A 14,787-nucleotide genomic window follows, 5' to 3' on the forward strand; every position below is an offset into this window, starting at 1 on the left:
TGCATGGTGGCGAGATCACCTTCGCGTCGGGGCTGCGGCCTTGGGCGGAAGGTTGGCGCCACAAGGCGTCCGATCGCTGGTTGGACAATATAGGTTGTTGTAGTGGCAATGGCGGCAGCAGTCTAGCGCCCGATGAATCTAGCATCTGGCTGAGACGTGGCTTCGTCGGCTAGATTCGAGCCGTGGCATGGCCAGCCTCCTGACAGCCATGGTGATGGTCTATGGTGGGCATTCGTCCCACCCATCTGCTAGAGCCACTTTGGTCTAGCATGGAGAACTGGCATACGTGACTGTCGGAACATCCATCGTCAAGACGATGTTCGGAATACACTTCATGTCCGAGGTGAAAACCCTTGTTCTGGTCTTTGCTGGTCGGGCACAACGACGGTATACTTACGTCGTTATTTTGTTGAAGACGTTTCCATGATGACAGCGGCGTCAAGGCGTTTTTTTTTGTGAAACCGGTGTCAAGGCGTTTATCTCTTATTGAAGGCGTTGCTGCGGCGGAAGTGAAAAGATATTGGCAGAGATGTTGTTGTGGGAACCTGGTATTATAGGTGTTTAGATCATTAAATCTGGTTTGACCCATGGAAGAAGATTTAGGCCCCAATGCACCGGTATAGGAAAGTCTTGAGGGTTTTTTTTCTGTGGCGTTTGTGTAAACACATTAAATAGGATCGAATGCTCTTTGCCGAAACTTCACTGTTAGATGTGCTTAGAATTTTTTGCAAGGTGTTAGATTCAAGATGTTGGTTGTTCATTGGTAGTGAGATCACACACTTTGTTCACTGGGTTGCTTATAAATGTCTACATGTGTGTTCAGTGTGATCCAATGCCACTATTGATCATTATATATAGAGAAAAGTATACTTTTCGTCTCTCAACTCTTGGCAGAGTCTAGATTTGGTCTCTCAACTCCGAAACCGGACAACTTGCACCCTGAACTACTAAAACCGGACAAGGTTCGTCCCTGGACACGGTTTTGACCGGTTTTGGTGCTGACTTTTGCCGGTTTTGACCGTGTTTTGACTCAAATTCGCGTACTTTCTTCAAATCCGTTTACTTTATTCAGGTCTGCATACCATTTTCAAGTGCTTTTTTTTTCAATTCTGCGTACTTTCTGTAAAAGTTCATGAATTTGAAAAAGTACACGGATTTGAAAGCAGTACACGAACATGAAAAAAGTACGCGGATTTAAGAAAAATACGCGAACTAGAAAAAGTATGCGGATTTGGAAAATTATGTGAACTTGAAAAGGTACGTGGATTTGAAAATAGTGCGGATTTCAAAAAGGTATGTAAATTTGAAATTTTACGCAAACGTGAAAAGTACATAGATTTGGAAAAGGTACATGAATTCAAGAGATTCACATATTTGAAAGATATACACGTATTTAAGTTAGCACCGGTCAAAACCGGGGTGAGACAGCACCAAAACCGCTCAAAATCGAGACCAGGGATGAATCTTGTCCGGTTTCAGTAGCTGGGGGTGCGAGTTGTCCGGTTTCAAAGATGAGGGACCAAATCTAGACTTGGACAAAAGTTAAGGGACGAAAAGTATACTTTTCTCTTATATATATGGCGAGCAATTTGTGCATTCTCAATGTCCAGTGTTACCAAGTAATTAACCCACTCTTATATCATGTTTCCCTAGTCCCTACTGATGTGAACTAGAAACTTTGACAATTGGTAATTCAAAGTGCTCTGTACAAATCCTTTACAACTTGAAATATAAAAATGATTTCTGGCATGCAACTTGTGAGATTGATTATTTGGATGCAACTAATATTCATATTGATGTAGATGCTTCTCATCATATTTGCATCACAAAAAAAAGCCACAAGTTCAACCCTCATCAAGCCTTACTTGGATGCAATTTATAACAATTTTGCTTCTGATTGTGTGTTGCTGCTGCTGCAACTTGTCCATGCCAATTGTAATTTGATTATGTGGATTTTGCTTTATGGAGATGTTTATGACTGTTTGTTGCAATTTATCCATGGTAGTTGTGGTTTGATTATGTAGATTTTGCTTTATGCAGCTGCTCATAATTCTGTGATGCAACTTGTTTTATGTGATTAAGAATTTTAAATTTTGGAGTGACTATGTTTGTCTCATTTCTTAGTCAAGCTTGGGCTTGCTTTCTGAATTCTTGCCAGATGGCAGCCAAACACGATGTAGATATCATTTCAATTGATAAACTCTAGTGCCACCCAAACATGATTTTTGGATTTCAAATTGAGATTCAACTAAATGAAATCCCATCATAGATTTCATTTCATTTCATTCCCATCAAATCCATTTATCGTTTCCCATCAAATCCATTAGTATATAGAAGGTGACACCAATAGTATTAAACATACAATAAACATAAAAATACTAGCATATTTATCGTTTCCTATACATACCCATATTATATTAAACATCTTATAAAAAGTTACAGAGGGAGTATTTCATTAGCAAACTAAAATATGTTGTATGCATATGCACTTCTCAAATTAACAAACCAATCAACCATGTACTACACCACCATTTCCAGAGCCACCACCTACACTTCCACCAGCTGACCCAACTCCGGTACCTCCCCCGCTTCCGTTACCGCCGTTTGCACTGCCATACCCTCCCCCACCACCCACAACATTGCCGGCACGACCAACACCGCTATCACCGCCTTCGCCTCCCCCACTTCCACGTACACCAGCACCGCCGCCGCCCCCACCCCCGGCGCTTACAGTAGCCCCATGATGGCCTATGTGAAATCCGATGCCACCTCGCCCGCCACCACCTGCATGCACACCGCCGGTGCTAGCTGCCCCGCCTCCACCTCCACCTATCCCTACATCCACGCCACCATGGCCTATGTGAACTCCAATGCCACCTCCACCGCTACCACCTGCATGCACCCCGCCGGTGCTAGCCGCTCCACCTCCACCCCCGCCTATCCCTACATTCACGCCACCATGCCCTATATTGATGCCAATGCCCGCACCTGCTCCACCACCTACGCTTGGGCCACCACCATGGTTAGTAGCAGCTCCACCTCCAAGTCCGCCACCTATAGTGATGGAGGTGCCGTGCCCACCATGGCTGATACTCACACCAAAACCTCGGCCGCCACCCTTGCCTCTCCCACCTCCGATGGAGAAAGACTTGCTGTCATTGAGGGAGTTCTTGTCCGCGTACAGGAGCCTTGCACCAGTAAGCGGGGGGAGTGAGAAGAACACTAGTAGAATTGAGATGGCAAGGAAGCAAGAAAAAGAAGTGGCCATGGGGAAATGCGGGGAAGGGTGGTGCAATTGCTGTATGTGGTAGTGTACACCGATCGATGGTATAAGTGGGTAGCTGGTAGTTGCCTTTATATATAATCAGGTTATGATAAATATATCTTGTGGCTCGATCAATGCTGTGCTGAGTAACCGGCCTCAAGCAAAGGTGGTTTGCCGTGAGCTGTGTGACACATGCACATGCATGGCCAAGAAAATGCTGTTCGGCGTGCACGGAACAATTTCATTTGCTGTCATGTTCGAAAGTGTTGCTCTCTTTTTGAAAAAACTAACGCAACCATTCACACGTACTTTGATCGACATGTACATGCAAAGTTGAGTTCCACATGGCCTTTCAAGCTCTTTCTATTCTTTTGAGAACCCTTTCAAGCTCATTTTCTCTGGCTGCAGACTTGCTTTCCTTGCAGGTGTGACAGACAGCTGGCGAATATGTTCTGCTCGATGGCATGTGCTAAACAAAGGGCATCTCATAAAATGCCCACAAACGTCTAGACTGACAGCGTCCGGACATTTTTTTGCCATCCGACGCGATGCCGCATACTTTGGTGGATGGGTCCATGAGTCGGTATTCTCGCAAACCGGCCATAAACTGGAGGAGGTTTGTGGAAGTTTGGACCTCCGCCACGTAGGACTCACAATCCCGGCCCACTTTTGTTCCACTCTGTTTTTCCCCCTTGCTTTGTATCCGCACTTTTCTAGCCCAACGCCGCCATTCTTAGTCTAATTTTAACCGTAACTACCTTTTGGAAGAAATTATAGACATCTATAGAACAGTAAAAAATCACCGTATATATAATTTGGTTGCAAAAATCCACCCATTTCTCTCTCCACTTTCTCTACTTTTTCAAGGACCATGAGTCAGAAAACTCAATGGTGACCTTTCTATATTCTGTACCCATGTGATAACCGGTGTATATGTCTTTGGATGTACTTCCTCCGTTCCAAAAAGCTTGTCTTAAATTTGTCTATATACGGATGTATCTTGACACGTTTTAGTGTTAGATACACCCGTATCTAGATAAATCTAAATTGTTTTTGGGGCGGAGGTAATACAAATTGCAATCTACACTACCAAGATATTTTCTCGGTAAGATTGTAAAGGTAGCTGCAGTGGAAATTGGCACTGACTTGATGTTATTTTCCAATTTTGCACATATGCTTGGAGTCTGCGGTTTCCTCATGGGGTGTGTTACAGGCCTAAGGCGGTGCCATGATGATCTAAAACAAGCTTTGTGCCGTGAAAACTCAAGTCCATAGTGGATGTGCAAGAATTATCTAAGGCCATTGATTCCATCAAGATTTGTTTTCTAGAAATCTTGTAAAATAGCCTAAACCGCATCCATAATTTCCCTTTCAAGCCCCTCATGTTTTTCTCAATATACTTCAAACACATCTCACTCGTATTCCTCCTATTAAAAGCACTTCAAGAATGGCAAATATGTTCAAGCTTGCGGTTGCAAACACATATAATTTATATCCACCATTGGATGCAGATTGAACGTCCATGATAGATCGGGGACGTCCACATGTGTGTGGAAAACTGTGTCGGGCAGGTAGGTGAGTGATTTCTTATGGGCCGAGACCATGCTTGACTGTAGATTGGGCCAAAAACAATTGCATGCACATGTGATTGTTAATTCTCGTCACCACGCCATCTTAATGGGAAAAATCCTATTTGACGCTTATTGCACCCAACTATCGACAAAACACAATAGACACTAGAGTCATGGGTCGACTCAATTCGGGGGATCTCACCGATAGTGTAGCTAGGGAAGGATAGGGTGGTTCATGGACGGCACTGAGGTTTCCCTATAGCCTTCATATTATAGCAAAAAGGTGATTCTTTATAAATAAGTAAAAAATTCAAATGGAATGTTCTAGTGCTGGACCAACCTGGCCCAATAGTCTGGCGATGCCACTGGGTCTAATTTTATTTTTCTCTCACCATGCGCACTTGGTATTGATTTATCAATTTTTTCTTTTGGTTTTTTTTTCTGTTTACTTTATAGTATTCCATTTTTTATGTTTATTCATTTTCATTTTTTTACTTTCCCAACTTTTTTCATGTTTCCCCATTTTAAGAAAAAAATCATTTATAAACAGACAAAGGAATTTTAAATATTCATGTTTTTTAAATTACATGAACCTTTTAAAGACATAATATTTTAAATGGCACAAATATTTTTAATACATGATTTTTTTCAAATGGCACGAATATTTTTAAAATTAAAGCATAGTTTTCAAAAAAGTCAGCACTTTTTAAAATAGATGAATATTTTTAAAATACGTGAACATGTCTTAAATTATATTAACATTTATTAAATACAGGAATAACTTTAAATTACAGAGACATTTTGAAAATGCATAAAAAATGAAGTACATTTGAAAATTTTATTAAATACATAAACATGCCTCAATAACATTTGTGAAAGAATTTTTTTTAACAAAATGTTCTGAAAAACTAAAATCTAATAGTATTGGCCGTGCCTTTGGTGGCCCGGTAATCAGCGTATGTGCGCTACCCCGCCTATTTATTTGATGCCCTATTTTTAATGGTGTGTGGGAGTTCTTGCAATCTCTCATTGACTAAGTTTGTTTTTGTTTTTGTAGGAGTCTTATTGACTAGTATTAGTATTTGGTTTTTTTAGACTCAGTATTAGTATTTTTTGGTCCTGGTAATTGACGAACTTGTTCCATCATTTGAGTATTTTGATATCGAAATTGTTTCAACAGAGAAATGAAATAGAGATCAAGATATCAAAGCTGCAAGCCTGTGATCAACTTTAATTATTATTCAGGAATATAATACACACACACACACACACACACACACACACACACACACACACACGAGCGCGCGCACATAAAACGAACATGTTCGATCATTTGAGAATGTTTTTGTAGTCAATTAGTCTTGGTAATTAGTATATTTTTTTGTCAATTAGTATATTTTTCTTGTCTTGGTAATTGATGAACATGTTCGATCATTTGAGATTCTTCTTATTGAAATGGTTTCAGCAGAGAAATGAAATAAAGATCAAGATAGCAAAGTTGCAAGCCAGCGATCAACTTTAATTATTTCCCATAAAAAAGTTTAATAATTATTTTAGTTCTTATAGAGCGACCGACATAGCTAGGAGTAGTATGCATACATGGTCACTACTCACTAGCTATGGTTTATTCAGGAACATAACACATACAGACACACACACACATAAAACGGTGGGGCATCAACAAAAGCTAGCCAATGCGGGGGATCTCCGCAACGGTGTCGACGAAGATGCGGACACGGTCGGGCCTGAAGTCCTCGGTCACGGCGGTGCCGACCGGGAAGACCTCGATGATCTTCACGTCCGGCCTGTCCTTCATGATGATCTTCTTGGCCTCCTCGATGGACTTCCCAACCAGCTCCGGCCACGACGCCTTCTTGCCGCAGGTGTCGTCCGAGGAGCTCATTCTCGTACTGAGGACCTATAGATTGTAGAGATCAAAATAGCCCTCACAAAATTTGAGACATGCATGGTGAGTACTTACCTGTTGAACTGAACCACGTACGTCTCGACTGATGGACGACGATGCTCCTGATCGAATTCCTGATAGAGAGCTTTGTGTTGTACTACTTGATTTCGCTTGGAGGCCTCGCTCGGGTGCTGTATTTATGGATGAAGATATGCAGCGAGATTGGTACACCGTCGCCACACGATATCTTCACAGATGCGGTCAGGTCAAACAAGCAACCTCTAGCTTAATTAGTTAGGCTGTATTATTTGACTATAGTGCTGAATTCCACGTGATGGATAACGAGATGGTACTGCTGAAATAGTGGAGGATAAGATTGATACATGTATGAGAGTTGAAAAAAACGCAGGCGGTGCAACATACGTCTCAAAGTCACACTTGACTTGCAATCGATGTACAGAACGACGATCTGACTGATAGCTAAGCAACAGATCGATGACGAGGACATGACTAGCTTATTCACTCTCAGAATAATAATCAATATGAAAAAAAGAGATAATGTATGTAGACCCGGGCGGAACCCTAGCCGCCGGGCGAGCTCCCTCCTTCCCAGATCTCCCTCCCCTCGCCGCCGCCAGCAGGTGCTGCCGGCAGCGCACTCCGGTTCTCCCTCTCACGGTGCTCCGGCGTTGCGGGGCGTCCACCGTGGAAGCGCGTGGTCGCCGTGGCGAGCTTGCGCTGGGGATGCACGGCGTGGGTGTAAGGAGCGCGTGCAGTGTGCAGATGCAGACGTGGGGATCTGGCTCTCATGGCGTCGTGGCGGCTGGCAGATCGGATCTCGGGGCGGCGGCCTCGATCGGTGGCGCGTGGTGCGGCCTACCTGGCGAGCGGCACCCGCGGGTGCAGATGGGGGGCCTTCCACGGCTGCGTGGGCGACGTGGAGGCGGTGGCGCTACAGCGGCTCCTCGAGGGCCAACCGGAGTTCCATGGAAGGCGTCGTCTCCGACTCGATCTACTCCGATGCGGGCTATGGTAGCGACTACGGTCAACGCCAATACTATCTGGAAGGATCTGGCGGGTGGGCATGGATCTGGGGGAAACTCCAGGCCGGCATGGTGGCCGCACCAAAGTCGACGTCCTCGGCGTTGATTCCCTTCCTGGAGGCTTCGGTGTGGATCCTACGCCCCCTCCCCCCCCCCACCTCTGCCATGAGCACAAGCGAAAGCCTCTGTTCCTCTGTTTGGGCGACGATGACACTTTGGTGTCGTGTTCCTTTCTGAAGGCGTCGGCCAGGGACTGCTCGAGGTGGTGGAGTTGCTGGTAGTTCGGAGTCGACGCGAGATGGCATGTAGGTGGAGCGGTGTGCCATCAACCGTATTGTCGACGGTGGGTCTCGGCAGCATGCGCAGTGGAGACTCGGTGTCTGATGCGCGGAGATGGACTCGCCCGGGAGGAGGAAGCTGTCTGGCGTCATGGTGGCGTTGATGGCGGAGAGGCCTGGCAAGGTCGGTGCATCAGTTCTGCTCTGAGGATGGATCGATGGAAAATGAAGGTGACGGCCCTTGCAGCGTGCGGTGGTCACTGGGAGTGTGTCGGACCGATGTGGGACCCAATACAGGTAGTGGCTTGGATGGGACACCCGGATTTAGATGTTAGGCTTTAGTGCGATGTCTGTTTGGTATTAGGCCCGGACATTCAGCACACCTTCATCAAGAGGATAAAAATAGCAATAGCGTTGTCAAGATGGTGGCTTCCGACTTATTGATGTATCATTTTGTATGGGCTTTATGAATAATTAATAATATGGCTGCATGCATCATCCAGATGCTGAAGCCGGGGGTATATTCTCTTTTTCTAAAAAATATAGACTTCGCTTAAGGTGTAGTCTAAGAATTTGACGGGCCGACTAGTAGTCTCCTTTCAACTTCAACGAAAAGAACTATATCATCTCCTTCATCTAAGGATCAAATAACTATTGGAATCTTACGCAAATTCATGATTAATTTCATTCAATAATTCATGACGAAAACGGTAGGTAGCATGCAAAGCTCTAGCATACTAGATGATTGAAATAGCAGCATCGTACACGCAACAACTATTATAATTAGAGACAAGATCAATTCACGGTGCAGATGAAGTAGCCGTGGTTGTTGTAGGGGTGGCGATGTTGTTGATGACTAGTCGGTACAGATGTTAGTGATGACGACGTGCAGCCTGATCTTGGTGGAAGATGACCCGTGTTGACGAATTTGAGCAGTCGCACGGAGCGCTTTCCAAAAATCTTATTCGTCATTTCCCGGTGCAGGATCACAAGGTTGAGAGATTTCAAAGACCTACTCACCCGTTCGCAGGTGGACGCCGGTGTTCGGAGGTGGCGGCGCAAGTAAAGAGCGAACAAAGCCCTAGTCGATTTCGATGTCTTCGGCTAAGGCCGGTAAGCAGTATATATAGGAATATCAAAGGCGGTATCGTGTTGTGATCACAATCTTAAACCGAATTGGTTTTCAAGTCAACTTACCAGATAAGGAAACAATCAACTTATCTATTAAGACATCAAAAAATAAAATAAAATAAGGAAGTCACACCATTGTAAGGCTTCGGATCGGATTTCGGCGAATCATTCACGTGCATGTCACACACCCGCGCTGCCCCGGCCCGAGTTCAGCCCGGCCAGGCGAGGCAAGGCCATCGCATGTGGTAGAAAGAACCCACTATATAAAGAGGTCTCACACCTCCTCAACTTTCAAGTGGCACTAAACTTTATCACCACTTGCCATTTTACACATGGTCTAATTTAATATTTCAGAAATTGTTAATGGGAGTAGCCTATTTATTTCTAACAATCCTCCACCAGATTTTAAATACCCATTTACAGATTTGTCTTTTCTCACTATAATTATTTAATATACAAGTGTTTCAGCAGAGACTATTAAGTTAAACTTATTCCTAGAGCTTTAAGTTATATGCATTCATAACTTCATAATAGACTATGCCTTGAATTGCACGTTTTGTGTTTTGTGTGAACAAGTTTCACTCAAAGGAGGTGTCGTTCCTTGACAGAGGTGTCCTGGCCCTTGTGTGCCCTTCTTGGCCTTGGCAGCGCAGGTGTAGCCGAAGAGGTCGTGGCTGACCTCCTCGCCGAGCTCGTACTTGCTTGGAGAAGCTGGCCTCCACGTCGAGGCAAACTCCGGCTCGCGCTGCTCCAGTGCGCTCCCGTTGCTCCGATTATAGACAAGTAGTGCTGCTCCTCGTCGTCGGAGTGCAGAACGACACAAGATATAATCTTGATGGAGGGAAACTAGGTGGCCGCATCGCGACATGGAGAAAGCAAGGCGACACAGGGCGGGCGGGGTTGGGGGAGAAAGTGGCGTAGCCTGCGTCGAGAGAGGAAGGAGAGGAGGACCGCGAGTTATGTCAAAAAAAACATGAGGAGTTTCTTGCAAAATTGCCACCGCGGCATCCTTTTGTGGATGGTAGGAGTACTACGTTTTCCTAAAAAGGTTGAAGCTCGATCTGTGTGTGCAAATTCTAAAGGTACATGCATACACAATTGGTGCGGAATCAAAATACTTTTGATCCACAAACATATATTTACATCCGTAGCAATGCACAGGCCAATTACCTTGTCGGAAATAAAAAAAACACTTCATCATATCAACCTATTACTCGGACCAGATCTTGTCTAGCCAGCTCGACCGATGATCCGTCGTTTTGATTTTCCTCATCTCCGCCACCTTTTGTATGACACCTTCCACGACGGCATGGAATGCGTCCTTCACAGTCTTGAGCCACATCTAATGCGTCCTTCACAGTCTCGCTAGCTTTTGTATGACACCTTGGGTTAGAGTACACTAGCATCGACTACACGAGCCTGATGACCTCTTCTTGCGTAGATTCCCGTTGTCTTCTTGGGGCGGTGATGTTAGAGTTTCTCATTGTGCGTTCATACTGTTGAGATTCGGTGTTAGGTACTTCAGATTTATTCAAGGGTGCAACAATGACGACAGCGGCTTCAGTTCAATGGTCCTTAAAGAATGTGCATGAAGATTTCCCCGAGTGTCATTGACAATGCCAAACTGACTCTTTTAGGAGAGCATCGACAGCGGCGCGTCGGTGCCTATTGTCCAATTAAGTGGTATCAGTTTTCAGGTTGCTCGGTGAGAATTTTCAGTTTTTCCTAGATTAGATTTATTTTCTTTCCTATTGTCCAAGAAAAAGCCACAAAAAAAATTAGATCTATTCATCCTTTGTCCAAGCTAGTCTGAGCCTTTGCAATTTTTTTTCATTGCTTGCATAGTTGAATTATCGGTTGCATCGTCGTGTCGAGTTGCTGGTCTTAGTGTCTAGTTCGTTTAGAGTTTCGAGTTCTGTTCACATTAGCCACGCTACCGCTGCATCGTTATCCCTTCCGATGTCCACCATCCATCCATCAATTTCCACCACATGCTACCCATTGTTCATTGTCATAATCATAGTTAAGATCGTTCACATCTTCGCTTGATCCAATCTGCATCTTATCTAGTTTGTTTTGGAAAGAGGGAGAGAAAAAAAAAAGACAGAGAAAAAAACGAGAGAAAAAATAAAATAAAAAGTCAGAGAAAAAAAAGAAAAAAATGTGAGGAAAAAAAAAGAGAAGAAAAAAAAATTCAGACCTATCTAGACTCAATCTCGTAGTTGAATTTGGATTGAAATCTGTTTTGTGCATTGTTCAGTAAAACAGGCATAACTTCCTCTTACTAAGTCCGTTTTGGCTCCGCGAGTACTTAAATAAAAGCTAGCGACGAGCCACATCTAAATAGTTGCAGAAGCAAGTTCAATATTTGGCACCTCAAAATCGGCTTCTAAATAGGTATTTTTGCCCTTTGAAGTTCGCGCATACAGTTGTTCCAGTTTTTCAGGCCAGTTTTAGAATTCTTTGACTCCTCATATCAATTCAGAATTGAGTGACTTTTTTTTGCATTGCATTGGAAAGCTTGAGTCAATATCTTTCTTGAAAAAAATTGGCATAAACTTTTTCAGAGGAAAGTTGGAGAGAAAGTTATTAATATGGCAGCTGTATTAGCCATCCGGTGGTCTAACGGCCTCAATGTAATTTTATTATGTTTTAAGGTGTTGTGTTTTTCTTGTGAACTTCTATAATAGTTCTGAATCATTTTGGAAAGAAAAAAAAGATTGGTACGTGGGACGAGACTTGCCTGCTGTCCCAGCATGCTCCCATCCGTGCTCCCGCATACGTGGCATGATTTGATTGAAACAAAATAAGGCTCGGTTCCACCCCCTTAAAATCAGGGAGGGAGATGATTAGATTAGAAAAAAAAGGAAAAAAAGACACCCATAAGATGAAGTGGGAGCATGAAGTGGAGCATGGCGATGGCGAGGGAGCAGGTACGTGGCCTTCGCTGTAAGAACCGATGAAATCACTCAAAGCCTGCCACAAAATTGTACTGTATACTACTACTACTTCATTAGACCGACCATTCTCATCAGAGAGACCTATTACTCGGACCAAATCTTGTCTAGCCAGCTGGACCGGCGATGATCCGTCGTTTCGACCTTCCGCATCGACTCCGCCACCTTCTCTAGGACACCTTCCACGGCTACATCGAATGCGTCCTTGACTGTGTCGAGCGAGTACCTCGGGTCAGCATACACCAGCCTGGGCACGAGCGTGATGACCTCCTCCTGCATCCTCCGCACCGCCGCTCCCGGTATCCTTCTCAGCGTGTCTTCGATGCTCACGTTCCCAACGCGCACGGCGTCCTCCGGTATGAACACCGAGTACCTGGCGTGGTCGCCCGGCAGGTGCCACCGGTACTGGAGATAGGCGGACGCCGGGTGGAAGAAGACGGGCACGCAGCCGGCGACCATGGCGTCGAACGCCGACCGCCGCGTGTACGAGTCCCCCGGCGGCTGGAGGCAGAAGGTGGAGCTCTGGAAGAGCCGCATGATGTCCCCCGGGGTGTGGCATTGGGTGGCGCCGTTGGCGCAGCCCAGCTGCCGGCACGCGGACGAGGCGCCGCACTGGGCGATGATCTGCGACCGGATGGACCGCGGGTCTCCCGGCCGCGGCGCGCCCACGAAGGACATGAGCCACGGGCGGCGGGTGCTCTTGATCCTCTGCTGCCAGTGCAGGACGTCGGCGTCTGCTCGTGGGTGGAAGTAGGTCGGGTAAGGCACCGCCATGTCGTTGCCGTGGCTGGGCGCGGTCGACGACTCCACGACAAGCACGGTCATGTTCTTGGCGGCCGGTAGGAAGAGGAGGTTGGTGCCCCAGGTCGGGCTGGGGCAGGTGTGGCGCCGGAAGTCCCACGCCGTGCGCCCCGCCACGAGGAAGTGGTCGCGGCCGCCCGCCCGGCGCCACTCCGGGCGGCGCACGAGCCAGCGCTCCAGGTCGAGCGAGGCGGCGTCCCGCGTGGCGTTGTCGTAGCCCCAGTGGTGCCGCGCGAAGTCGAAGCCGGCGTAGAACGGGACGAACACCGCCGCCGCGTCGGAGGAGTCGTTGGTGAGGCAGCCGTAGCGTAGCATGCGGCCGTGGAAGATGGCGTCCAGCGCGAACTGCTGCGTGGCGTACCAGCCGCCCGCGCCCTCCCCTTTGCCCTCCAGGTTGGGCTCGGGCAGCGGCTTCCCGAGGCCGGCGTTGCTCACTTGCTCGCACATGTTGGGCCAGCGCCCGTCCGTCCTGCCGCAGCCACTGAGTATGTCGGCGTTGAAGCGCGGCGGGAGCTCATGGATATACACGCGTCGCCCCCGGCAAGGGTCTTTGTCCCCGTCGTCGCCGCGGCTCTCGTAGCCTGCCGCGAACGACACCATGCGCTCCATCGGCGCGACCGCGACGCCACTGATGAGCGCGGACAGGCGGAAGTAGAGTAGGCAGACCCAAAACACGGCGGCGAGGAGGAGGAGCAGGAGGAGGAGGAACCGAGGCCGGGGAACGGCGCCATACATCTCCATTGATCGCCGGTCGCCTTGGCGGACAATGTGGCTCGTACCGGCGGTGTGTCGTCGCTGCCGGCTCATCGGTGGAACCCGACCACTGCCATACGGAGTATTATATACGTGTACAGTGGGTGTGTCTGTTACTGATCGACGTACGGGGCGTCTCCAAGTGGAGAGTATTTTGTTGGAAGGTGACTGATTTTAAGTTAGACATGCGCAGCGGTGCCCCGCACGTCGTCACTTTCTAGACTAGTTCGCCCTGATTACTTGATTAGGTAGGTGTATATACGTGCAGGGGCTGACTCTGACAAGACGCTCACAAGAATATGGGAATAATGCTTATGTGAGCATGTGGATGTTTATAATATGGGGCTGACTCTTATTTGATTAGGTGTTTTTTGTAGTTCTGCGACTGTAATGTGCGTCACGTCCTCCCAACCTTGATCACACGAACTCATGATGGAAATGGTGGGTGTCGTGTCGTCCGGAGTGTTTCACCGTACCTCACGACTCGGCGGGCATCACGGCTCAACTGTTCATAAAGAACATGCTTATAGGTAACGCCCGTAAGCTATTTCTGGTAAGAATCGAGGGTGTAGGCTGTGAAGAAGCAAGGAAGAATTTAGCACTGCCCGCTTTCTAGGTGGCGGGAAAGGGATCAACTAGGCGGCATGATTGATACTTCGTCTGTTCTTAAATATAAGTCTTTGTAGAGATTTAATATGAACCACATACAGATGTATATAGATGCATCTTAAATGTAGATTCATTCATTGTGCTTCGTATGTAGTTTACCTAATTGAATCTCTACAAAGACTTATATTTAGGAACGGAGGGAGTACTTTGTGTGCGAGATGACGCCCGTCTTGCTTCGCTTCTTAGCTAGAGATATGACGCCGCCGCGGAGTGTTGTATCACCCTTTTTCTTTTTCTTTTTGGCATGTTTCATGTGGTTGCCTCAGCAGACCTTGTTATTTTCTTTCGACACTTGGACTTGATGAATGTAGGTGAGACTTATTATTGGCACAAAAATCAAATACAACCGTGAAGTGAGGCTAACTATATGAAATTGTAATTGAAGGAATCATAAGAAACATCTAGGTATATAA

General features: G+C 46.4%; 3 protein-coding genes across 3 annotated transcripts; all 3 read right to left on the reverse strand.

Moving 5' to 3' along the window:
* Positions 1-2,327: 2,327 nt before the first annotated feature.
* LOC125541649 (glycine-rich cell wall structural protein-like) lies at positions 2,328-3,342 on the reverse strand. The gene has a single exon (XM_048705001.1). It carries the CDS (start codon positions 3,266-3,268, stop codon positions 2,510-2,512), a length of 759 nt encoding a protein of 252 aa, XP_048560958.1. The 5' UTR covers positions 3,269-3,342; the 3' UTR covers positions 2,328-2,509.
* A 3,006-nt stretch (positions 3,343-6,348) lies between these two features.
* Positions 6,349-7,013, reverse strand: LOC125537797 (subtilisin-chymotrypsin inhibitor-2A-like). Its single transcript, XM_048701108.1, has 2 exons — positions 6,818-7,013; positions 6,349-6,754 (listed from the first exon to the last, which is right to left on the reverse strand). Exon 2 carries the CDS (start codon positions 6,737-6,739, stop codon positions 6,524-6,526), a length of 216 nt encoding a protein of 71 aa, XP_048557065.1. The 5' UTR covers positions 6,740-6,754; positions 6,818-7,013; the 3' UTR covers positions 6,349-6,523.
* Positions 7,014-11,968: 4,955 nt separating this feature from the next.
* LOC125541650 (xyloglucan galactosyltransferase KATAMARI1 homolog) lies at positions 11,969-14,029 on the reverse strand. The gene has a single exon (XM_048705002.1). It carries the CDS (start codon positions 13,757-13,759, stop codon positions 12,239-12,241), a length of 1,521 nt encoding a protein of 506 aa, XP_048560959.1. The 5' UTR covers positions 13,760-14,029; the 3' UTR covers positions 11,969-12,238.
* Positions 14,030-14,787: the final 758 nt, after the last annotated feature.

Source organism: Triticum urartu, chromosome 2 (genome assembly GCF_003073215.2).
Source record: "Triticum urartu cultivar G1812 chromosome 2, Tu2.1, whole genome shotgun sequence".
Classification (NCBI taxonomy): Eukaryota; Viridiplantae; Streptophyta; class Magnoliopsida; order Poales; family Poaceae; genus Triticum; species Triticum urartu.

What these genes read in the sequence shown, in the direction of transcription:
- LOC125541649 (XM_048705001.1), bottom strand. Translation starts at nt 3,268, where the DNA reads ATGGCCACTTCTTTTTCTTGCTTCCTTGCCATCTCAATTCTACTAGTG.
- LOC125537797 (XM_048701108.1), bottom strand. Translation starts at nt 6,739, where the DNA reads ATGAGCTCCTCGGACGACACCTGCGGCAAGAAGGCGTCGTGGCCGGAG.
- LOC125541650 (XM_048705002.1), bottom strand. Translation starts at nt 13,759, where the DNA reads ATGAGCCGGCAGCGACGACACACCGCCGGTACGAGCCACATTGTCCGC.